The sequence below is a fragment of the Leuresthes tenuis genome, unplaced genomic scaffold (assembly GCF_036924035.1).
Source record: "Leuresthes tenuis unplaced genomic scaffold, fLeuTen1.0.hap1 SCAF_8, whole genome shotgun sequence".
Lineage (NCBI taxonomy): Eukaryota > Metazoa > Chordata > Actinopteri > Atheriniformes > Atherinopsidae > Leuresthes > Leuresthes tenuis.
The window spans coordinates 6,800,985-6,825,424 of NW_027325362.1; the positions used below are offsets into that span (position 1 = coordinate 6,800,985).

The 24,440-nt window shown below is 41.9% G+C and overlaps 1 protein-coding gene across 3 annotated transcripts in view; it reads left to right on the forward strand.

Moving 5' to 3' along the window:
- Positions 1–7,526: 7,526 nt before the first annotated feature.
- The window catches only part of LOC140312800 (homeobox protein Meis1), a 76,817-nt gene continuing 59,903 nt past the window's right edge, over positions 7,527–24,440 (forward strand). The window contains exons 1-7 of one of the 3 annotated variants that reach the window (XM_072390614.1): positions 7,527–8,235; positions 9,923–10,143; positions 11,252–11,393; positions 11,698–11,748; positions 12,288–12,338; positions 13,479–13,622; positions 22,275–22,386. In XM_072390614.1, the coding sequence (XP_072246715.1) occupies positions 8,224–8,235; positions 9,923–10,143; positions 11,252–11,393; positions 11,698–11,748; positions 12,288–12,338; positions 13,479–13,622; positions 22,275–22,386 (733 nt within the window). In that variant the 5' untranslated portion in view covers positions 7,527–8,223. Of the gene's footprint in view, positions 8,236–8,660; positions 9,268–9,922; positions 10,144–11,251; positions 11,394–11,697; positions 11,749–12,287; positions 12,339–13,478; positions 13,623–22,274; positions 22,387–24,440 lie in introns of those variants that run through there. The other 2 variants (XM_072390616.1, XM_072390615.1) reach the window with 2 other exon arrangements.

The following is a 24,440-nucleotide window of genomic DNA, read 5'->3' on the forward strand; positions in this document are numbered from 1 at the left end:
CAGACAGATTTATAGACAACAGTACAATGTAAAACCCAAAGTTGCAGATCCCCCTACAATACTAACGGCAAAATATTGACTTTTCATTCCCACTTTTCATTTCCAGGTGATGCAGTTTGTGGCACTTTGGAGCATAAATATTCACATTCACAAATCATGTCTGCTTTTAGAGATTCAAGGATGAAACACAAAAAGTGAGAGTGAAGAATAATTATCGGAGGCAGGTGTGGTATAATGTGTCATAAACAAAGGAGGGAAAGAAAGAGCGCCGGAACAAAGGGTATAAAGATAGAGGTGTCAAACATTAGTGAGCGCCAAGTCGTCTGTTGTTGTCTCTTGATGGTTATGACACTCATGATAATTAACAAAAGCCAAGTTGAATGTATTTACATAAAATCACGCTACCTTGATTCTTTGACAGCTGGCATGTGGATATAAAAGAACTTCTCACAGAAAATAAGTTTGTTTGAAAGACCTTGGTGGATTTTTATTTTTTTTCCCACTTTTTTCCATTTCCACTTACTGCAGCAAAGCTGGAGATGATGCACGGCAAAAGCAGCCTTCTGCATTTCACCGAATCTCTGACAGAAATTTATGCTTTGAAAGCTTTCCTATTAAGATCCAAAGGGTTGTACAGTACATATGAGAGCTAAGATGAGATGATGTGACCACTGACCTCTTCATGAACTTCGGCAGAGATAATTTTGTTTAGGAGAGATGGCAGTAGGTTTGTGAGCAACCGCTGCAGTCAATCAGTATGTTTGGTAATCTGATTCGCTGCTGCAAGGATGGACGAGTGCCTTGCTGATGAACTGCAGTGCGCATACCTGACCTGATATGCCAAATACTTGCTCTCAATTCTATCCCAACATTTTCCTCACTAATTTTGAAGTCCATAGCATAACGATCACTAAAACAGATTTTTGTTTTAGGTATATTTCCATGATGTTTTAATGCTGGTAAACCTTAACTAAACCCATGTTTACGTGAATGGCAGATGACTGAAAATTCTGACCAAAAGCTCTGAAGAAAAGCATCAACTTTACTTCCTCCCATTGGCTTGTTAAGAATCTGTTAATAGTTTTCAGTCAGTCAGTAGCACAGTTGTGTTTTCGTGCTTCTCTGTGTTTCCATCGCTGCAATCACTCTCCACGTTAAGATCGAGATTAGAGAGGAAGCAGCGTTTCATGGTCGTCGCCCCTGTAGCGGCACACCTGAAGAAACCCCCCATCTGATGCACTGTTGTGGTCCTCTCATCACCTGTTATCTGGCAGATCATTGATCTGATGGCTTTTTATGTTATGTGCTGTTGCTTGAGTTAGGATTTCCGAGTAACACCTAATTCCCATAAACTTATTGTTTCTTTTGTGTTTTTGTTTAGAATTTTAGCATTTAGAAAATAAGAAATTATTATGGGTTTTTTTGCACATTTTTTTACTTGATTATTGAGTATGACATTGCACACACTTAGCAAAGTTGAACCTAAATCACTGAACATTGTACTTATGTAAGAAATGAATGATTTAGCTGAGAACTCAGTCAAAGAAGTAAATTAAATGTTCCAGATTTTGTTTCCTTTATTAATTGTGTGTTTCCCAGCTGCATTTCAAGCGTTTAGGGCTGTCTGTGAGATACATGTGAGAAACACGCCAAACTCTGGCAGTGGATAGTGTTTTTATTCTGCCAGCTATTTTGGCAAGAAGCTGCCCATCATCTGGAGGAAAGGTAGAAACTGAGGAAAACATGCATCACACTGAACATCTAATTTCAGGTTTATAGTCTTGATACAATACAGGTTCTTGTCAACAATTTAAAGACTTACAACTTTTTACCTCCAGGAGGTTTATATAGATAATCTAAATAGTTATATATTTTAGTTTAAAAGTTGTTTTATGCTTTTACATAATACATATGTGATGTTTAACACGCAGCATTTTTAAATTGATCCATGAACTTGCACAAACATTCCCAGCACACAGTAAATCTTACATTCTGAATTTCAGATCACTTCATATAGCTGATGTCGGCTGTTTCTCTGGGGTGTGCTGGTTTATTACCACTAGGCTATGCTGTGCTCCCAGGCCACTCTCCACCCTAGCCTAAACTCACACCCATCCAGGAAAAGATGAGTCTTCACACCTCCTCTGCAGCCTTCCCTCACTCCTCCCTTCCTATCGCCCTGTTTCTTTCCCCCTCCTGGTTTTATAGCTCAGCTCCAACACCCAGCTTTTTCCACTCATCCTCTCCTCATCGTCATCCTTCATCTCTCTCTGCCTTGCTTCTCTCCTTTTTTCTCACTTTCCATCCCGCCACCCCTTCCTCTCCCTCCAAGGTGCTGATCAATTCACAGTCTCCCTGGGAGGTGTGAGAACTCCCTCCCCTCATCCTCACCCATCTACTGAAAGCCACCAGCTCCCCTCCACCCTGAATGGTGCTATTGCCCAGCACACGTCACCCCTTTACCCTCTCCTCACCCAAATCCTTCACCCGTGGATTTTTTTTTGGGAGAGTTCATATGACAACGATGATAATCCTTTCTTTCTCCCCTTCTCTCATTCATCCTTTCTTTTTTTTTTAAATCCATCTGTCTCTTGTGCTCTCTGCAAAAGTGTCTGCGACACCATTAGCACACCTGAAATAATAGTACTGGTGACAAATGCTGCTGGAAGGGTTTGGCGAGACACAGAGGGAAAAAGATAGAGAGGTAAGGAGGTGTGTGTGATAGAGTGATGAGATCTATTTCTATCTGTGGGGTTAATTCAGATGCAGCAGTCTCTCGGAGTAAAAGTGGAGCTGCTGACCCCATGGCCAGTGACACAATGTGAAAATTGACTGGCAGCGTTCAGCACAGCTATTATTATGGGAACCTGCTCTGTGTGTGTGTGTGTGTGTGCGTGCGTGAGAGCTTGAATATATATGTTTATAGGTCTATAAATGTATGAGTGCGTCTAATTTCACACAGTTCTCACTATAGCAGAAAGCAGCTGTTTATCACATATGTATCTATAGGTGTGATGCAGTGATGTCAGTGTTACTGTCACATTAAAGCTGTTCAGGTTCAGATGTTTGCTGTTTTTTGTCATTAATCCACATGTTCACATTAATAAGGTAAAGGTAAAGAAGCAGCAGCTTTCTTAACTTGAACCTCTAAAGGCCCAGCAAAGCTCGGAATTATTGTTTTACATGTAAAATAGGCAGCTTAAACTCTATAATCATTCTTAATTTGTGCATTATATTTAAGCTAAACTTTGAATACCTTATGCTTTTATCTGTTAAATTTAGGACTTTTTTATGGAGTACTACAACAAAATGTTACTTGTGTTTTTTCGCAGTAAATCAGCAGACGTTGCAATGTTTTGTGAAACCTTATCACATTTAATCATGCTTAATATGGAGAAAACATTATTTAAAAAAAACAGTAGACAAAAATAAGACACATCTGCAATCAAAGGCAACACTCCAGAAGGTGCTTTGCACTCTCACTTATTTTATTGGCATGTTGAATGATAAACACGAATAAAGATAATGAGAAATATAACAATAACTTTCAATCTTACACTTCACATACAACAGAAGTAAACTTGGAAGTTTTTGAATCCTCTTCTGCATGCAGTTTCCAACAGCGCCGGTAGAAGGCGCAAATGATTAAGCATTAATGTGTGAGAGAGACGAGACCAGCTCAGATAAACATTTGAGCCAAACTGTAGGGTCCAGCAGGAGGGAATACTCCCAGAGGAAAGGCTAAGTCCAGATAAAATAAAATGCTGCTGATTTCAGGGTTGAAATGAATTTTGCGATGCATTATTGTCATTGTGTCAAAGCTAAGCCATAGTATTGAAAGTACCATCAGTAGAGGTTTTTAATGCCATGTAAGCGTACTCTCAAGATAAAATAAAATCACGAAACTTCCCCCAACCCCCTCCACCCCCCAAAATAATCGCCCACTCTCTTTTAGAATGGTTTACTTTGTACACCTTCTGCATTTTGATAATAGCAAAATTAAAAAATGATAGATAAACATATATTAGAGTCATTATAAATCATGCCTTTCTGCTGAAACGCTGGATTTTACATGCATATTACCTGCGGGTTTTCAGACCAACTTGTAACTTCGTCATTTATTTGTACAAATCCAAGCACCTTTTTCTGACTGAATCATTTCTCAGCCGGAGCTCACTGCGCTTAAATACGCCCTAATGAGCCCGGCTGGAGGCTCTGACAGGCAGTAACATAGTAGTAGTTTCATATAATTTGATAAACTGTGAAAACTTTGTAGCAGGTCTGATTGTGTGCTGCAGCAGTGATACAAACCAGAGAAATCAGTGGCCTTCTCTGCAACTCCCAACTTGTTTGGGCGCAGAGCTGCGGGGCTGCAAAAAGTTTGACCTCAGTTTGACTTCCCAGCCTGACAGTTGTTCCCTAAACAGAGATACAAGCAACCACATAAAGTCCGACAATTCTTCAAATATGTGACCTGGTGCCATTCATTCATTTACTTGCCTCTCAAAAACTGCTTCCAATAAAACTGAGCTCATATTTGTATTTATTTCTAACAAGATCTGAACTTATTTAAAACTGACGCATACAGCGCAGTGTGGAACATATTGCACATGGATGTTCAGTATTGAGAATTGCTTTTCTTGAAGAAACTCAAATAAAAGCAACAATTTCTCTTTGTCTACACAAAACAAATCAAGACGCAGGGGCCATCTCATGAGACTTTGTTATTTCTTCAGTCAAACATGCTGTCAATTTACATTCAGCCGCCTGAAAGTAATAATTACTGATTTTATTCAAACGACTTAGAGCATTACCGTCATCGCAAAGCGGATTAAGCAGAAGTGACGGTATTTGCCCCCATGCTCCTTTTCAAGATACCAAGACGCGCTGACCCTCACGAAAGAGCAGCTCCAGGAGAGAAAGTGGTGCTCCACTTTGCTTTTATGGATGCTAATTGAAGAAGCTTAATTGCTTTATAATGCCATAGAAGTTATTTTACAGGGAGCAGGCGTTGATGTGAACTCCTTTCATGTTAATGCAGGCGTATTTCTTCTCAATTACTCACTAAAATTTAGTTTGTCTTGTATAGTGGGCAGCATAATCTTGATTGTGTATCAGTAAACCCACAAATTAGGCTGAAAGTAGATTTAAACTGCATCTTCTACTTTGGTTGAAATAACTTTCCTTCGAGAAAATATGTTTAATTTAATACCTATGCCTTTAAATGATTTACACTGCCTTAATATGAAATTTTAAAAAATTAGAGAAAGGGAGAGCTTTTACTCACCATCAACTACTGAAATAGCGCACCGGACGAGCAAAAGTCAGCCCAATTCATTCTTTTGGTCCGGTTTTTCTGCGCGTAAAAGTCCGCGCCTCGTGGCTTCTCCGCCATCCGAGCCCCGGAGCCTCGTCGGCTGGACTGCGGGAGGCTTTAACAGTCATTTCATGCCTGTAAAATTGTCCCATCGGATCCCACCGCTCGGGATTTAGTACCTCACGAATCACCGCCGAATGTGTGAAGCCGCATTATCATGTTATGACACCGTCTGTGGCACCGAGGGCAGATGATCGATGACTTAGACGCGCTGCACTGGGGGGAAAACTTCAAACAGAATGTCAGCGACCAGCAACACCTTATGAGCATAATCAGGACATAATAAGGCTCTTTAACACGCTCTCTGTTAATGTGCGATGGGCTCAGAGATAAACGAAAAGTTGAGTAAACCTCCAGTGGGTGATCATCCGGGCAACGACCACAAATATACACTTTTTTTTGGAATTTTTGGAAATCCTTACTGCATGCAAGAGCCATAAAAACTAATCGTGCTATTGCGATTTTATATCTCATTAATATTTAATGCAGATACTGAAGTCATAAAACCCAACTCTTGATGAAAATAAAAGGGATAATATAAATTAAAAAAAATTTGTGCACCTTTGTGTCCTGTTGACGAATCAAATATAGATAACGCGAGAACTATTTCAGTAATATACAGCCACACAATACTCAATTATGTTATTACTTTTTTTATTATTATTCCTTCAGAATGTAAGTTCCCCATCCATAAATTGAAGCGCATCAATATTTTTCAAACTTTTTACAATCTCTGTGGAGAAAACATTGAGGCGTAAGTGAACGGCTCATTAAAAAGAGACAAAAGTTGACTGTGGCTGACTCCAACAGCAAAAAGTTCTAATCTGAGTGTAGTTTGGCTCCGATAACTTGTGTCAATGACTGAGGTTGTTCGGAGGAATAAAGTCAGAGATGTAAAAATGAGTGTATGTGTGTGCGCGTGTCCGTGCACGAGACAGAGAAACACAGACAGTGAAAGAGATGTCTCGGTCAAATATTCGGTGTTTTGGGGGAGTTAAACTCTGTAGAAGCTGACAGAAGCGCAAAGTGTGTGTTTTCTCCCCGCCGAAGATGTTTTGTTTTTACGCCTGCTAGCCAATGTGGCCTAAAACCGATCAATCAACCCCGGATCGATCATGTGGGGAGCCAATAGGGGGCTGCCATCCCTGTGCCTTCCTGCCATTGGACAACCCGGGCAGACTGGAGCGACCCATTCAGCGCAGCTGTGGGGGAGAGGGACGGAGACCATTAAAGCTTATTTCCACATAAAATATGCTTTTAAAAAGCTGCAACAATATTCTAATGATTCATTTCTGAATTAAGCCGTCTGATGACAACATAGTCCCATAGCATGAACTTCATATGATGTTTTTATCTCGGCAAAAACAGACACATTCTTTAGGTTAAATATGTAGATTCCTCCCAAATGACTTGGAGAAAGTTGTTTTAATCGACCTTTTTAATAGGTGATGGCTCTTTTCCAGTCATATATATATTTATAAGCTGAGCATCTAAATTCTTAAATCTTGCAAATATCCTTGCAAACAGGCTGCAATTAGAGTAAATGCTGATAATGAGCTGAAAGAGGCCCACAACCTGCAAAACTGGATGTTTGGCTGCAACATTCTCTCTGGATATCATGCAGACATGATTATGGCAGCTACCAGAAGCTCAACCTCACTATAAAACTATTACAATGCAAAACAAAAAACAAACAAACAAAAAAAACTAGCCTTGGACAAGTTGGAGGCATATATCTTATTCGTAGAAATAAGATGAAGCATTCTTATTGTACACATCCTCCCCTTGAGAGTACAGACTGTCAAGGCTCTTAATTACATACCTGATAACAGCTCACACCTCAGTTGAAAGCTGCCTCAATTAGACGTTTCTAAACTATTTGGATGTAGAGAAGTGGATGTTGGACACATCACTCCCGAAATTATCATGATTCAGTGTCCGTCACTGAAGAATAAACTCAGTTAGTGAGGATGAGACGTGAATCTGGAGCCATAGGTGGATTTTCTGTGTTGATTCCAGTGTGGTTCCAGCTCGCAGTGCGGTTGGCTTGGCTCACAGGGTCCTCCCACCCCTCCTCTACGCACGACTTGCTGCAGCCCGGTGCGTTGTGTAAGACGCGACCTGTTATGGCCACCACTACTTCCGGGTTTCAGCAGTCTGGTCCAGATCCTCCGCTCCTCCTCAGCTCAACACACACATCCATTGTACACAAACGGGCAGGCAGCTCACGCATACACACGCGCTCACACACATACAGACACGTTCACACACACACACGCACAGCATCGATCGTGGCTCCTTTAAGAAAGGCTAAACCAGAATTATCACCCCACCTCCTCTTGATCTCCTCTAGACGCTTTTGCATAAGAAAATCAAGCCGGGAGCCGAGAGTGATCAAAGAAAACGAGAGGAGAGCTGCTTCATTTTTTAACTGTGATTGTGACCATTAACATTTAGGTGGTGCCGATCCCGTGGAGACGCGCGTCGGACCATCATTCATCCAGTACTTTTGACAAGCCCTCGCTTTCTGACTGACAGGCGGAGTGGCAAAAAGCCATGAGAGTCGCCAGTTTTGTTTGAGGGGCTGTTTTATTTTCATCCTGGTTTTGGAAAAGGAGCCCGGTGCCGCTGCCGCGAGGATAGCCGAGGACATATTCGCCGCGGCTGGGCTAAACTTGCACTGAGAGCGGGAGCTGGCTTCACCGTTCCGTGGAAAAAAAGGCATACGGGATTTTGGCTGAAACATCTTCTCGTTTGTTTGGATTTTCTTTCTTTATTTCGTGTCCACCCTGGCCTCAGAGGGGATTTACCTAAACTGAAAGGACGACCAGGGAGTGAGGAGGGTTATGGCGCAACGGGTACGTAGGGCAGTCCTCCCTAAAAAGTTTCTCTAAGTCCAACGCGCTTGAACGCAATGCTGCACTGTAACGTGGCTTAATGACACACATACCCACACGGACACACACTCGCGGCGAAAGTTTCTGTCGTCTTCCTGACACATGGAGACACAATTTCATGTTTGGCGTCTTTTGGCACAGTGTTACGCACAGCCGCACTCGTTTGCTCCACAAACCGTCCCACTGTGGGATATTGGAAGCGTGATCATATCTCGCATCGGCTATGTTTTTTAGATTAGTTATGACAGGCCAGTTACTGGAAGCGAAATGGGGGAGGGCATAGAGGCAAAACAAATCCCCACATTTCTCTGCTGACTGTTTCATTAAGACTTTATATCGAGAATTTGTGCGCATAAACTTCTAATTAAACTTCTCATTTCACCCGTACTTCTTCACCACTCGGTCGGACAATTGCTCTAAAAGATGCAAAATTAGCATAATGCCAGAGAGGCAGTTTTTAGTAATGAGGTGATGACAAACGCTTTGATTCATAAAGGTACGCCAGGACTGCCTCAGAACAGCGACTGAGTCCGACACAGATAGTTAGCGGTGTAAAAGTAGGGATGTTAGTGGCACTGGACACATTTAGCTGCTTACTTTGGCACTGGATCTGCACCACGCTGGGGTTTGCACCTCTTTTCCTTTAGGGTCGAAACGTTCAGCTTTAAGTGATAATGCATTTTACTCTCTCCCCGACACTTGTTTGTCACGTCTTGAGAGCACTATCAATAATTCAAGCTTAATTTCATTCTCCTAAAGAAGCAAGCTTCCCTTTAAGGTTCTTACTATTGAGCTCTTTTAGACCCGTATAAACATTTCGGAGTTAAACAAGCCAAACGGGCTTTTAAAAGCTACTAAACAACAGCAAAAAGACGAGACGGTGTTCTTCAGCTAAAAACTGACACGTGAAAAAGTTTCAATCTTCTGCTGAACGTTGTCAGAAAAAAAAACACAACACGCCTTTACTTGCATTTGTTGCACGCAATAATCATGGTGAGTTTGATGGGTATTAAAGTTCTGCACAGTTATGAGCCTTTAAAATTAGAAAGCACTGCAATTAACAAGTTTAAGACATGTTGTTGTGCGCCGTGAAAACACAGGACATGGCTGGTGCTGTTAAAATCCAACAGCTGCATGCTTAATGATATTTTAAAAATGGGCAGATTGAGCTGTGTTGCTGCAGTTTGTGCACTTTTTTTGTAATTTGGAACTCCTTGAATATTTTTTCCTCCGGGTTTCAGGGGTCACTGTGAATACGCTGAGAACAAAACTAATTTGCACTTCAGAGTTGTAGTTTTTCTTATTGTCCTGCTCCAGTATTTCAAACTTTTCTAGAGAGGGCGTAAAACATTAAACCACTGAGGTGAATTTGCTGGTTTGTCATGTGTTTTAAGCTCGCGCCCTTGTAACAAGAAAACATTCTGAATTTAGGAAAATATTAGACTCCTAACTTTGTGAATTAATACAGCTGCTTTACTTGTTTCGCAGAATTACACTTTGTTTTTAATAAACAAAACTTAAAGTTGAACTTCTACTAACTTTTGCTGCATTTCTCTGACTTTTGGTTTTCGAGCAAAGTTTTAACCAGAGTCCAATATGTCCTTGTGCATGTGTATTAACGGTGGACCCGCGTGTTTGTTGTGTGCAGTACGAAGACTTGCCCCACTACGGGATGGACGGGGTGGGCATCCCGACCACCATGTACGGAGACCCGCACGGCGCCCGGTCCATGCAGGCGGTGCACCTCAACCACGGTCCCCAGCTGCACTCTCACCAGTACCCGCACACCGCCCACACCAACACCATGCCTCCTAGTATGGGCTCCTCCGTTAACGACGCTCTCAAGAGAGATAAAGACGCTATTTACGGGTAGGTGCAAGCCTCCGGTCCGCAGAGGAAGTCTTTCCCGGATGTATCCAGGCCTGGACGGGGCTGCTGGAGAGGGCTTGTGGGTGCGAATTCAGTCATGGAAAACACCGGCTGACTACTCGGGACTGCACAGTGTCTGGAACCCAAAGTGCTGCAAAGGCGCTGGGACAGAAACAGGCTGCATGAGTTTTTTGTGCTCTTTTATTTTTGCATAATTTTGAATATTATTTCCCCCAAAAGTCAGTCATGTTTACTGCTTGTTCCTTCTGATTAAATGATCTAAATACTTGAGGAGTAAAAAAGAAAAACTCGTCTAAGTTTTTCTGTTTGAAGGAACAACCACACGGATGTACCATCTGCTTAATATTTCAGCTTAACATGGTTTCTTGAATTATGAGACAAGCATCCACTTTACTTTTTCTTAATTTCTTTCTTTTTTGTAATAATTCACCTTGCTTAGTTCTGTTTAAGAGGTTAATCGTTTATTAAGAGAAAAATAATTACATCTCCGTTTGAACCATTTCTGCTCATTTTCCAGGCTCCATCCTCGTAAAATACACCATAATTAAAGTAAATCCCACAAATACGCATCGCTTATTAATTTGTTTGAGTTAATTAAAAAAAAATCAAAGAATGATGTTTTCAGGGTGATTGAACCTAAGCAGAGACCGTTTCAACATCGTATCCCTCGCACTTTAGGAGGCGTGTTGTTTTCAGCACATATAATTACTTTAAGGACTTAAACAATAAATAATAAACAAACGTGCGCCCATGTAGCCGCAGACATCTCCAACGTTTTTTCTCTCCTAACACACACTCTCACACACACACGCCTGTGATCCAAACGGAGACCTTGTGCAAGAAATTGTTAGACAGACTCTAAAGCTTTCATGCTATTAGGCGCGACTAGATTTAATCACAGAAGTCCGCCCGCTGTTTGCAGCCTTTCTCAGAGCCTCTGCATAATATAATAGCACGGGCTGCAGGCAGCAGCGGTCCCCACGGGCGAGTTGTGGAAGAGTAGCATGGCTGGCTAAATCTAGCCTGAAGTAGTCTTGACCCCGGCGCTGTTCTCTCTGGTGACATTTGCTATTGTGTGTGTTCCCAGGCACCCCCTGTTCCCCTTGCTTGCACTGATTTTTGAGAAATGTGAATTAGCGACGTGCACCCCCAGAGAGCCCGGGGTGGCGGGAGGAGACGTCTGTTCATCGGAATCTTTCAATGAAGACATAGCAGTGTTTGCAAAACAGGTCAGGAAAGTTTTGACTTTTGGAAGCTGCATGCTCGGGCTGGTTCAGCTCCCACCTGCATGTCCAAAGTGTGGAGCTCTGACTTTTGTGCCCCACACTTAGATCTGCATTGACAGACAGTAAACTCGCATTCACTGATCAAACAAGTCATTTTAAGATGTTTGGATGCAATCTAAAGTTGTTGCTGTGCGAAAAGAAAACTGTGTGTGCTCATTTGATTTCATATTCCCTGTTATTTATAGCTGTGTATTTTATTTTATTATTATTTCCCGTTCACACATTTTCTGAAATGTTTTGTTTTTAGATTCGGGCAGAAAAACCTTTATTTTCATCGAATCCCGAGTTGGATAATCTGGTAAGACGCATCATGTTATTTTGCAAATTTGTATTTTCAAACAGTACTTTTGAATAGGCTGTACAGATGTTTACCGGCGAGCTGCTGCTATGCCAGAGAGCCACGTGGTGCTGAAAACCTAAAGCAGGATTGCACATCATGTTTCTCCGTTTGAGCTGTTTGATATCATGATGGCCCCCGGTTGTATGTGCACATGAAGGACAGCTGTCACGCGCCTTTGAACTCCTCCTGGAAAGTTATTTTATTCACTATTTTCACTTTGCTCAGCTTGATATTTTAAACGTGACGTTAGAGCAACCTTTTCCACAACTAGATGGTGGCTAATAGATCTCTGACTCTGAGGCTTATTGCAGCTTCAGCCTGTACTGCACGCCTGCTCTCCATATTGCAATAACGTCCAACTTTAATATCAGTTCCACATAAAATCCACTCCTATGAATATTTTCCTCATTTTCAGTTACTTGTATTGAGAAAAACGTGCCTGTTTAATATCAAAAGATGTGAACAGCTCATTTTTTATTGTTATTTTAATTTTTCAGATGATTCAAGCCATTCAAGTTTTACGATTTCATCTCCTGGAGCTGGAGAAGGTAATATTCTCTCGCCATTTCTGTCCAGCGTGCCACTCCAGACCTATGGGCTGTATTTGCATAAATGTATTTTTGCTAGTCGGTTATAATTAGCGTCAAAATCAATCATGGGGCCATTTCTCTTCCGCGTTTAATCACGACGCAAGCTGTTACAACTGGAACGGATATCTCTGTGCCCAAATTCTCCCCCATGTTTTAATGAAGTTTAATTCTGGCAGCAATCGCATGCAAGGTGAAACATATAGGCGAACTTTGCGAGTTTTAGAAATGATTCTTTATGGAGGGCAAAAGGCCCCAGCCGACCATCTGTGGACAGATCGAGTAGTGGGTGTAAAACTCCGATTTGTCTCTGTGTCAGATGGACTGCAAAGCCTGCACCGTCAACTTTAACTTCAACTTTATATTGAGACACAAAATCAAAGAAAGTTTTAGCTTAAGTCTGTGCATGTTTTTCTTTTTCTCTTTTGCACATCTTGTCTGTAACTCAGATTGCAAATGAAAGCTTTGCTTTGTGCAGGTATAAAGAAACTCAGTGAATAAAGTATTGTTCTCCTGATGCTGCAGACATTTTCTTTTGTTTCTCCTGAAGTAGGAGACGCGCCACATTGGCAGTGATAATGTAATAAATTGGCGAAATTAAACAGTTTACCTTAAATGTCAGTTAAGCGGGTCATCCTCCGCTAATGGCCACTACCCAGGGCACCGATGATGAATTTAACACGGGTGTTGAGTGTGTTGTAGCCTCTGAGCCCTCTTGTCACTGTCAATTTTGGACGATATCTCTATTTTGAGAGGAGAAAAAAATAAAAACTAAAGTTACCATCACAGTGTGAACAGGGCGCGCGGCCACAAAGACGTGACAGGATACGCCTCAAACTGAATGAGCCCAAAGTGATCGAGTTTTTGTTCAATTCTTAAATATGATTTTGAGCAAGAAAAATAAAGTAATTTGAGTTGTTGACCATTTTTGCAAACATGTTTGAGTCGTCAGTGATCAGACATTATGCTGACCCCTAAAACATTTCGACATTTTTGGTGCATGCTGTGATTCTGCCAAAGCGACAGTGTGTTGCACATGTCGCTGCTGTTTGATGTCCATTTTGGGTGAGAGCGTGACGCCTCTTCCTCCTCTCTCTGCAGGTTCACGAGCTGTGTGATAATTTCTGTCACCGGTACATCAGCTGCTTGAAAGGCAAGATGCCCATCGACTTGGTCATAGACGACAGGGAGGGCGGGTCCAAATCAGACAGCGAGGAAATCACAAGATCGGTGGCCCTAGATCAGGTAGGCTTCATCTCTCTCCTTCTCTGTCTGTGTGTGTATGTGTGCGTGCTTGTGTGTGGATGTGTGTGTTCTCCCTGTTGGCTATTCAGCTATTCTGGGTCACTTCTCCGCTCCGCTGTTATTTGCATATGATTAAAGCCGTTTTACATTCCATCCATCGGAATGAAAAAAATTCTGAATAATGTTGCTATTATTGGTCCATTAAGACTTGAACCCGGAACCGACCTGGGAAGATTACCTCGAAAAGGCATCGCCATAAACGTGACCTGTTCCATGTCGATTTTAATTTAGAGCCTCTCTTCATTTTTCTCTCCTCTCTTCCTCTTTTTGAACCCATAAACGAAGCGTTATCAGCTCCTCTGTGTTATGCAGCCCAAGAGAGTGCAGCAGCCTGGGCTGCACACTGTGGTTTAGATGCCTTGGTTTCTCCACTGTAGAGTTCACGGTTCATTACGCGTCTTGTCAGTATTTTTGCTTAGACATGAGTGCACATTGCTTATCGAGACCCCTCCTCTCCTCCTCCTCCTCCTTTATTTCGCTCCGAGCGCACAGATTCAGCATCAATAAGATGGTTTATTTTCCAAAGCTACAGATGCAGCGGGTATTAAAGGTAGATTAGGGAGTGTTTCCTTTTGTGCAGATATCAGAGATAACTACAGCCTTCATTATGTGCTCCACTGACTGTTGGCACTCCGGGGACACCGTATGCGCACAGGCATGACCCTAATGGTCCGTACACTGCCGTTAAATAATGATAACGGCAACCGATGATTAGAATTATGCAAATCTGGATTTTCGGCCATTAATAGCTTCAGTCATTTGAGGAGGCCACGAAGTTGCAGGCTTTGAGACCACGTTTCAGTAAGTTAAACTATCCCAGAGTTTTAAGTGAGGGCTGAGGAGTGTAGCAGCTATAAGCTAAAGATTGGAAGGAGAGGGACAAATTAAGTGTCCAAATTAAAGGGATTATCTGGATGGTCCGATATAAAAAGTAATGAAGTGATTAGGCTAAATAATTTAAATCCGTGGACTTCCATATGGTTGAGTGGTTGGTCTGAGTAGAGAGCGAGGCAGCCACGGGCTTTTATGTCCTGTGCTGAATGGCAGGACTGGGAGCGACTGGGAAGATCCCCACCCCACCGCGCATGCACTCCTCTATCCCCGGCCCTTATGTCTGATTATGGAAATGAGTAGGATCACGCGGAAGATAATACTTCATTTAATCCAGGAACAGAATTAAATAACACAGACGCCACTTGTGCATTTAAGTGTCTCTTTGAACAGCTTGTTGTATTCTCCCAGGGATTCAGTTGTCAAAAAGTTTTTTTTCTCTTTCTTATTTTAAATACTTAATATAGATAGGTCAGGACATGGAATTAAGCGTTATGGTATAGAGATATGGAAATAGTGTGTTAAAACCCTTGGGTTTCCAGGTACACGAAGAAAATGATGTTGTGCTTGGGGCACTGATGCAGATCTTTAATTGACTGTAAGCTGAAGACATGGCCTATTTTAATATAATGATGATGGTCCTTATATAGCCAATTCAGGGCAAATTCACATTAGCTTGTATTTACGTTGACAGAATATTATAAATGACCTGCAGGCGTAGTTTATATGAAAACACTGGGAAAACTTTTTGACAGATGTGTAATGTTGAGGGATGGGCTGATGTTTTATTAGGATAAGACTATCCACAGCAGCAGGCTGTGTGTAAATGGGCATATCCAAACAGGCAGAGGGTGCACGCTTCTCACTGCTGAATACTTACATTGTCAATCTTATGGCTCTGCACTTCATGACTTACTCGTGGCCGAATATATATATTTTTGAATTCTGAGAGCTATTTTTGTGTGACATCTTATCTGCGGTTGTTAGGCAGTGACATCCTTAACGAATTTGCATTGTGTGTGCATTATCTCTTTCCATATGTATTTTTAATATATGCCCTCGGGCATAAAGTTGAAGTGGACTGGAAAAAATGCTGAGAATTTGCACAAAAGAACAATGTTAACAAGATGGAGAAAGCAGGCTCATTTATTCATAAACCAATTTATTCCAGTGAGGCGACTGGAGGAGAGAAAAAAAATATGTCGAAAGAAAAAAAAAAACACTTTGAATTTATTAAACTCAACAATCCAACAACACTGACTTACTTGCGCATTATGCAGCCTTGCGTCATAACAGTAATTTTCAGCATATCCTTTACATGGGTTTACATTGTATTTTTTTTTTTTAAAGCCTGCACGCAGGCAAGTATGAAGGGACACTGGGCGCCTCTTTCAAAAGAAAGCAGAGCATAGCTGAGAGGTGAAAAAGTCAGAGGCTCTGCGCTGGCTTGTGAATGCAGCTCAGCTAGTTTGGGCTTACCCTCCGATGTTTGTGTGTGTCGTTCTCTGTGTGGAAGTGTGTGTTCAGACTGGCCTGATAAATGCAGCACCCCCCTCAGGTGTTATGTGAGTGGAGTGACTGGTTAGCACCAGTTGGACTTTAACTCTTTCCCTGCTGGTCTCTGGAGTGCTTCCCTACCCATCTGATTTCTTTACTTGAGCTGCAAATGTCTAGTTGCCTCATTAGATCCATTTCAAGCTCATCTGTATACAAACGTATAAGGCAAAACTTCACCAGCAGTTAGAACTTGTGTTTACACAGAATTTAGCTAGTTGTTTTTGAAATATGGCTGCAGTCACTCTGCTGATTGGCACACATGTTCACCTTAGGCTGAAGAACTGGGGAGGTATTTCCATGCTGCTGTACATCATTTGCACAGTTGCCTTTAATTGCACAGAGAGCATGGGGAGGGGCGCAGCAATTTGCTAATGAACTCTGAGGGCTTAGGCTCTCCGCTGTCGGGTTGAACACTACTAATAGTACTGAGGACTCACTCCAAGTCTCAAGAGCTCCTCTACTTGATTGAGCCATGCAGGTTGAAGTTGGGCTGGATATAATTGAAACTTCCTTTACAATATTTGCTGCCTGGCTTTTTTATGGATGAATCTTAAATGATTATGAATGCTTAGCAGTCAATCTGTTGGGTTAATTTAGTCCAAAGCATTTTTATTCTGAAGAGGCTTTGTGGCACTGCTGCTGAAATCATGTAAGAAGAATGTGAAATGGCAGACAATCTGAAATAACATCTATACATTTGGGATCCATTGCTGTTTTTCTTACATCCTGCTCAATCTTTCCTAAACAAACCCTGCTTGTGTGAGCTAAGTGTTGTGGTCACTGTGTAAGAATTTACTCTTGATAGCGCTATCGCGGTATCTTTTCCCAACAAACGGCACTGTTATGCCATACAAGTGCGGGTTTCCAGGTCAGTGAGACCCAGCAGTGTTGGTTTAGGTAACTCTGGCGGTCAAAGAGTGACCCCTGTCCCCCCTCAACTCCTAACTCAATGGAAACCATGACTGTTGGGGTCAGCCACTATTTGCCTAATCAGTACGCTGCTATCGCTAATCTATCTGCCTCTCGTTGAGGTATGGATCGAGTTTCACCCGACTTAACAGGCACACTCACTGGCTCTCCTACAGTGGCACACTGCTGTTCTTAATACAAACTTTTGAATCATTAAAGTGATTGTTGGTAATGGCAGCTTTTGTAGTTGAATAGAGGAGAGGTTTGACCCTCCACTCACCCCCTCCCTTCTCCTCTCCCCCTCATCCCTCTCCTCCGCTGAACTCCCCCTTTTTCCATTGGGGAGTGAATGCAGAGCGGCTGTTCAGGATTCAACAAGTGATACAAAGAGATGACCACGTGACTTGTGTGTTTCTTAGCCTCTTCATTATTGTGGTGGAATAGCAAGTAGGGGTGATTATGATTATGCAACTCAAAGCCAGAGTGACTTCAAAGAATGGGAATGTCGGGAGCCTCATAAATGCCTACATGTATTCAGACATCAACCATGCTTTTTTCTTTCTTTTGGTTGATTTATTGTTTTTTTTTTTTAATTTTGCAGTATTGCTGGAAAGTATTGCTTAGTGGAGCCACAAGACCCCACTTGCAAATAAAGTTCTTGGCTTGTGTCTCCTGTTACTTATGATGAGCAGGCATGACTGTCCCTGAGGCCTGCTGCGGTTTCTTTGGCTAAGTAAACAATAACCTGGCTTAACACATGTGTACATAGCTAATGGAAAGTTCCTCTCCCCCTTAACCCCCCGCAAGCCTCTGACAAAGGCCACCGTCACAAACAGCCGTCTCCAAGGAATCCACTGAGAACATCCCAGCACATCGGCTGCAAGTCCGGCTAGGCTAGGCTAACGAAGAAACCGCAGGAAAACATGTCATTAAGAAAATCCGCCTTTTCATTCACAACTAAAGAACAAAAAAAAAGACAGAAATATGCTTTGTTTTGTGTTGGATAGCATGAAGGGTGAGAGCACTTGAGTTGATGTTTTTGTTTGGATTTCAGCTCTCGCAGGGTAAACAGTAGGTATATTGCGAGATCTTAAGTGGGAAAGGCCATAGAGAAAGAAAATCAGTTTGTCAGTTTCCACGAGTGCCATCTTAATGGACTTTGAAAGCACTGGTAATTATCTCAAACATGTAATTATCTTTGCTTGTCTCTATGAGGTTAACATACCAGTTTTAAAAAGCCGATTGAAGAGTACCTGACGGCTATTCAATGTAGCATACTTCCCTTACTCAAGAGACCAAATCCAGTTTTCTCCCTCACCCTCTTCAGCAATTATAAGGTTATTTCTTCTTTCTTTGTCTATTGTTAAGAGTTAGGGAGGAAGGGGAGCGTAGAACAGAATGGGAGGGAGTGAGGGGTCTTTTGCTCTCTGCCACGCATACCATTATCAGCCCTTTTTTTTTATTTTAGAAGCACTAATATTGCTGTGAAGGGAAAAGAGGAGTGGAGAGAGTAGAGAAAGCAGAGGTAGTCGGGCAAGCACTTGCCTGGCCGGTTATCAGAGAGGCAGATCCTGCTTTATCTAGTCACAGTGGAAAGCAAAGTAAACAAGAGTTTACAATAGCTGGCCTTTCAGCCCCTTTCACTTACAGCTTTCCCACCAGCATTAAGCCGAGTGGGAGAATGTGTCCCGAGTCATTGCAGGCCAACTTGCTGCTGCAACACATGGCATTCTCGCAGATTTCAAATCGAGGAAGCAGCGCTGTTCCAAAAGGTCAAAAATGGTGTAAAAGAAAACAACCACAGAGAACAGATGCATCAAAAAATTCTGGGGTATGAAGTAACCCGACTGTCATCTTCAATTCAGATGTACCACCAGAGTGTATGTGTGGGGGGTTATTTGGATATTTATGTCTGTGCTGTTAAGTATGCACATATGATTATTTCCGCTCGCTCACTGGCACAGAGTGAAAAGTAAATATCCATATCATCACAAAAAGATATTTCAGAGTGAAGAAAGAGGGTAAAGCGGGGGGGGGGCAAGGCACAACAACCTTAACCATTTTCTTTATTATTGCAAATGAATTGGCAAGGCGACATTTCTTGCATGAGTGCTTGTATGATATGGGGCCTGGCACAGCGAGAAAGGGAAGCCCCTCTTGCATCTTAGACGCGGCACAATGAGAATGCATTGGATTGGAATGCCTCACCGATCATAGCAGAATCAGAATTTCCAGCAAGGAAAATCTTTTCATGGCGAATTAGGGTGGTGTAGGGAAGAAAAATGGCGGTGAAAAAAAGAAAAGAGGTATGTGTGGCTCAAAAACAGGGTTCCCTCAGCTTGGCGCTGCAGATTTAAGAACTTTAGTTAAAGCTAGGCAGAATAGAATGTGGAAAATTGAATTTACTGAACAATTAAGCATAGAATTAATCTACCCTCTGCTCAGGAGACGGCAAGCAGGAGAGAGTTAAGGAGATGGCGAGAGTGAGTGAGAGACCATGGTGGCTCATTAAGGGAAGAGAGAATAAATCAAGTGTGCAGCTTTGGGTGCTAAGGGACTCTTTACCCCCTCACTGTCTCTTCAAGCTTTCTGTTTATGGATCTTTTCATCCTGTGAATGTATATGAAACATATTTTGAAGGTGTTCCTCTTTATTATGAGTTCAAGTGCTGTTGGCACAGAGTGAGTGTTACTCTTTGTTCCTGTGTGCCTTGTGGTCAAGGTGTGTGCTTTTGTTAACATGGCAGGTGTGTGTTGTGTTTGCATAAGAGGCAGATAAAAAAGCATGTCTGTGTGTGGGAGTGTATAAGTTTACCAGCCAAAAAAAGTGTGTTTGTGAGTGTCTATTTGTGTGTGTATGTCTGAGTACACATGCTGTGCGACCTGTGTGTACTGGTAAGAGTGGGTTGTGTGATCTCAGCCGTGTGTGTATTAATTGCGTGTTAGATCAGTGCTGGGCCTGTTCCATCCAAGGGCAGCCTGTGATTATAAATAAACTCCCCGTCCCTGCGGAGATGCCACCAGGCCCTGTCTCAGCCCCGCCCAGTTTCCCATGGGGCCTCTGTGGCCACCTCCCAGCAGGCACAGCACTCTTTTGTTCAATTACAGTTAATGCAGTAGTTTGCCATTTCCCCTTCCACTTTCTAATTATATTTTCAAATGGAATTTGTCGGAGAATTACAACAAAAAGAACATAAAACAGATTAATATTCCTTTTTGTGTGCTGAGACTCTTGGGTTTTTGATAGATGTCGTTTGACATCCCCGGGGTACTGTGCAGCTCTTTTTCACAGCATTCTGAATAAACAAATTCTGCTCATTTTTTAAAAGCTGCACTTTTGGGGAAATTGGGGAAAGCCAGTGTTAACTGTTTTCATGCTGAGCATGTGGTCTGGATTACCTCACTTCTGATGTTCCCTGGAGTCACTCGGCCACGCACGGGTGTTTCATTCTTTTTGTATTCAATGGTCAGCAAAAAAGAATTTCTAAGAGGTGGAAAAAGGGATCGTCTTGATATTTCATCCCCCGTTTAAAATCAACGTTTATCTACCCAATCAACGTCCCAGTCATGCCTTTGTGCTGTGACTTTCCTCTTTATTGCAAAGCCTCAAAGCCTTATTTGGAAAATGATTATATCGTCCATGTAAGCACTGGATTATAATTTCATACCCCAGAAACATCAAAAGAGCTCTAATACACCCCAAATGTGTTGAATTTGCTGACTTGTATTTCCTTTTCTGTTATTCCATTCCATCTTCATTTTGTTTTACACAAACCCTGTGTCATGAATTAATGTCTCCTTTTTTATACATATATAAACAAAACGAAACTCAAATCCAAACCCTTCTTGCAGCAGCAACAATTGTAATATCCCAATTGAAACCAGTTGTTCCCCCCTCTCCTCTCCCTCCTCTCTTCCTCTGTGTGGGTTTCTATCACTCATTTCGTCGCAAAGCCCTAAAAGCGTGATGCAAGCACCACATTGCCCCCTTGATATCTGCTTCATTTGATTTCACTGAGCAAAGATAGGCTTTGCACAGGCGGTAGAGGAGGCTCGATAAGTGTTGTGTGTGCGTGTGTTTTGTTTGTTTGTTGTAGCTAACTGTATATGATAAGACATTAGATTCCATTTTCTTCTGTTCTGAAGTCTCTTTTCTCTCTTGTCCTGAACACTGATGTTACTTCTCAGAGGCACTGGGAGATGGGAAGTAACATCTGGTTTAGTTTCAGCAGTATGTAGCCGCTTGGTACTGCATTGAGCAGGGGGAGATTTGTGCATATTTTCTATATGTGCATACATCAAATCTGAATGTGTGTTGAAACTTCAGATGTTTCTAACTGGCTGTATGTGTTTGTTGTATGTCTACCTATCTGCTGATGCTATTTATGGTGTGTCTTACGTTTTCACTCCTCTCTGGGCCATTTGCTCTGCTGTCCAGTGTGCAGCTGACGCTCATCTGGTCTTAGACACATTCAGCTTACTATATATAAACCCAGGTCTCCCGAGTCTCTCTTGTCTAGTCAGCTGCTACAAGCGTAAAACTAGTCTCTGTTTGATTCAAGTCAGTTTGATTCAAGTGTTTTTCCTGGAGTTGGCTATACTTTAACTTTTTCATTTGTTTTTAGTCGGCTTCAGTTTGGCTGCTCATGCAATATTGTGTTGTTTGAGAAAAGACTGTGGGAAAACTTCAGCTCATTTGATTATGTCTCTGTCTTGCTGCCCAAAATGAAATTGAATTCTACAGTAGTGGGACTGGTCATCAAATTTTTTTTGTTGTTTAATATTTGGACAAACAGAAGATTTATACTGATGTGGCAATACATGAGTTATTTACCTCCGGTTGTCTCCCTCTGTTTGGATGACATCACTCCCTGGCAGTCCTCGCTGCCTATCTTAAGTTGTAGCTGTTTTGTGTTTTCATCTGTTAGTGTTTTGAGCCAAATGGAGGCAGCCGTGGATTGCATGCTTCAGAAAGCTGGGAACTAATACAACATGTTTGCTTGCTATTCTTCTGGGCCTTTCTCGTCATCAAGCTCTGATAATCTGCATTTTATAAAACTGGTTCTCTCACTCACTCACTCACGCACGCACACACACACACACACACACACACACACACACACACACACACACACACACACACACACACACACACACACACTGTGTGACTGGTCTGAGAGTTGGCAATGCTGATTATATTTTGAATGCAATTTTGTGTCCCTCTGCATAACAGTTTTCAAAAGATAATAGCTGACAAGTTTTATTGATCTTTCTGTTTTGTTTTTCCTCTCATTAGACATCCTGGAACAGAGATCATGATGACACAGCGTCCACACGTTCTGGAGGCACACCGGGACCATCCAGCGGTGGACACACATCGCACAGTGGCGACAACAGCAGCGAACAAGGTAAGAGTTCATGTGGAGGAGTTCAAGAAGAAAACTGGGACAAACTGTACACTAACATTCAGAGCATATTATAGGCTACATTTTAAAGTACAAAACAGAAAATTTATCTGTGTGTTATTTAGGTTTTGAATGGGGTTTTATTTAAAACAGTAGCTCACAAGCGCTGTTAATTATTCAGAGAGGTCAGAGGTCAGAGTCGGATATATAAGAGCCCTCCTTGGATCTGTTAAGGGTTTTTCACTTAGCTCTCGCACAAAGTAGACATGTTGTGGAGCAGGGTTTGTATTTGGGTCTCGCCGCTGGTTTAATTCCTCCTGGTGTCTGCATGGTGACTTTTAGTTGTATGCACCTGTTCAAGAAAAATCAGGCATGTAAAAGCTCCACAGATCCTCTGTGGATTCTGTGTCAGACAGCACAATCTTTCTAAAACCAAGGTTCTTTTTACAGAGTATGAGAGAAGTGTTTTTGATGTTAATGACTGTGTGTGATCAAGAGGAGATGGCTGAGAAGCTTGCAACCATTAAGTTTATTCTGTAATAAAATGATCTGAATCAGGCTGTTGACTGAATATGCAAACTGTAAAAAATATTTGCAGTTTCTTTTTGATTTATCTGCTTTTACATTTCTGCAGACCCCAAAATATAATGACCTCAACCTCCTGCTGAGGCTTGATGTCTTTCCATTGTAAGGTTATGTGTGTATGTGTGAGTATTAAAGACAGACTCAGACAGTAGAAGGCAGCAGTAGGAGAACGGGGTGGTGGTGGTAGGGGGGTTGGTGCTGCAAACAAACTGTAGGCAAAAAGCAACTTTATATATTATTGAAGGCAATGTCAAGGCGAGCAGTTTGCAGGGTTGCCAGTGCCAGGAGGCAAGGCCTGGGTGGGAGCAGAGAGCACCGTCATGTCTTCCACTCCAGCGAGCAGCCATTTATATAGTCAACACTCATTCTGTCCATCTTTGTCTCTTACCCATTCTCTTTTTACCCCCCTCCCTCCCTCCCCTTTTTTTTTTTTTACATACATTGTCTCTGACCAGCTGTTTGTCTTTCCTTATCACTTCTCAGTATTGCTCAGAACCAAAGTTTAGGCATAGGTTTAAATAATGCTACATAAAATATGATCTGATGGTCTGGAAAAGAAAACCATTGTTATAAAAGAGCACAGAAATTTCAGAGAAACAGGGCAACACAAAGAGATATTGTGTAAGTGTGTGTGCACTCCTGTACCTTTGATGAGTAATGGTCTGGGGCAGCCAGGCAAGTCTGATTGGTTGCTCTAATGAGCGTGCTCTGTGCCGAGTTTGGGCTCCTGCTTCTGTGACCTTTGCTCCCTATTGACCAAACTGACACTTCATTTTTCACATCTTTCCAATTATAGACTCGCTCCTTATGTTTGCCCCCTCCAATGACTCTGTCTCATCATCTCTCTGTCTCTTCAAATCTTTGTTCCCCCAGCTTTCTCTGGTTATTGTAGTTTTTTGTTTGTTTATAGAGTTCATCGGAGGGTAAAATATTGGGTAGTGTCTGTATAAATGTCTGTGTATTGGTTTCTGTCAGCATATTGAATTTGCTGTGATTTGTCCAGGTGTCACAAGTTGGGAACTAAGAATGATTCACATGTGTGTGCTTGTGTGTAAGAGGGTATCTGCAGGCTTTGAACTTGTAACTGTAAAAGCCAAGTTTTGGGGATGAACGCTGAAAGGCTCCCCAAATAAGTAAACAATGTTGTTGTGGTGAATGATGGTTTTCGCTAGTTAGCCAAATACTAGCCATGATTGTAAAAGTGATAAAACTCATGAGATTCTCATAGAAATACTTGTGATCATGGAGAGGAAAAAATTATCAATATTGTATTTATTTTATTTTATTATTTTATTTTGTGCCGCTGTTATGCACTGTTTGGCCCAAAAAAAATAAGCCATTACCCGGATTTAACAAAGCAAATTATCTGGGGTTGCTTCAGTTGTTCAGGTCTAGGTTCAGCAACGTTATCCACCTTAAAAAAAAAACAGTTCAAATATACTTAATAACCAGGCACAGGCATATTCTAAGAT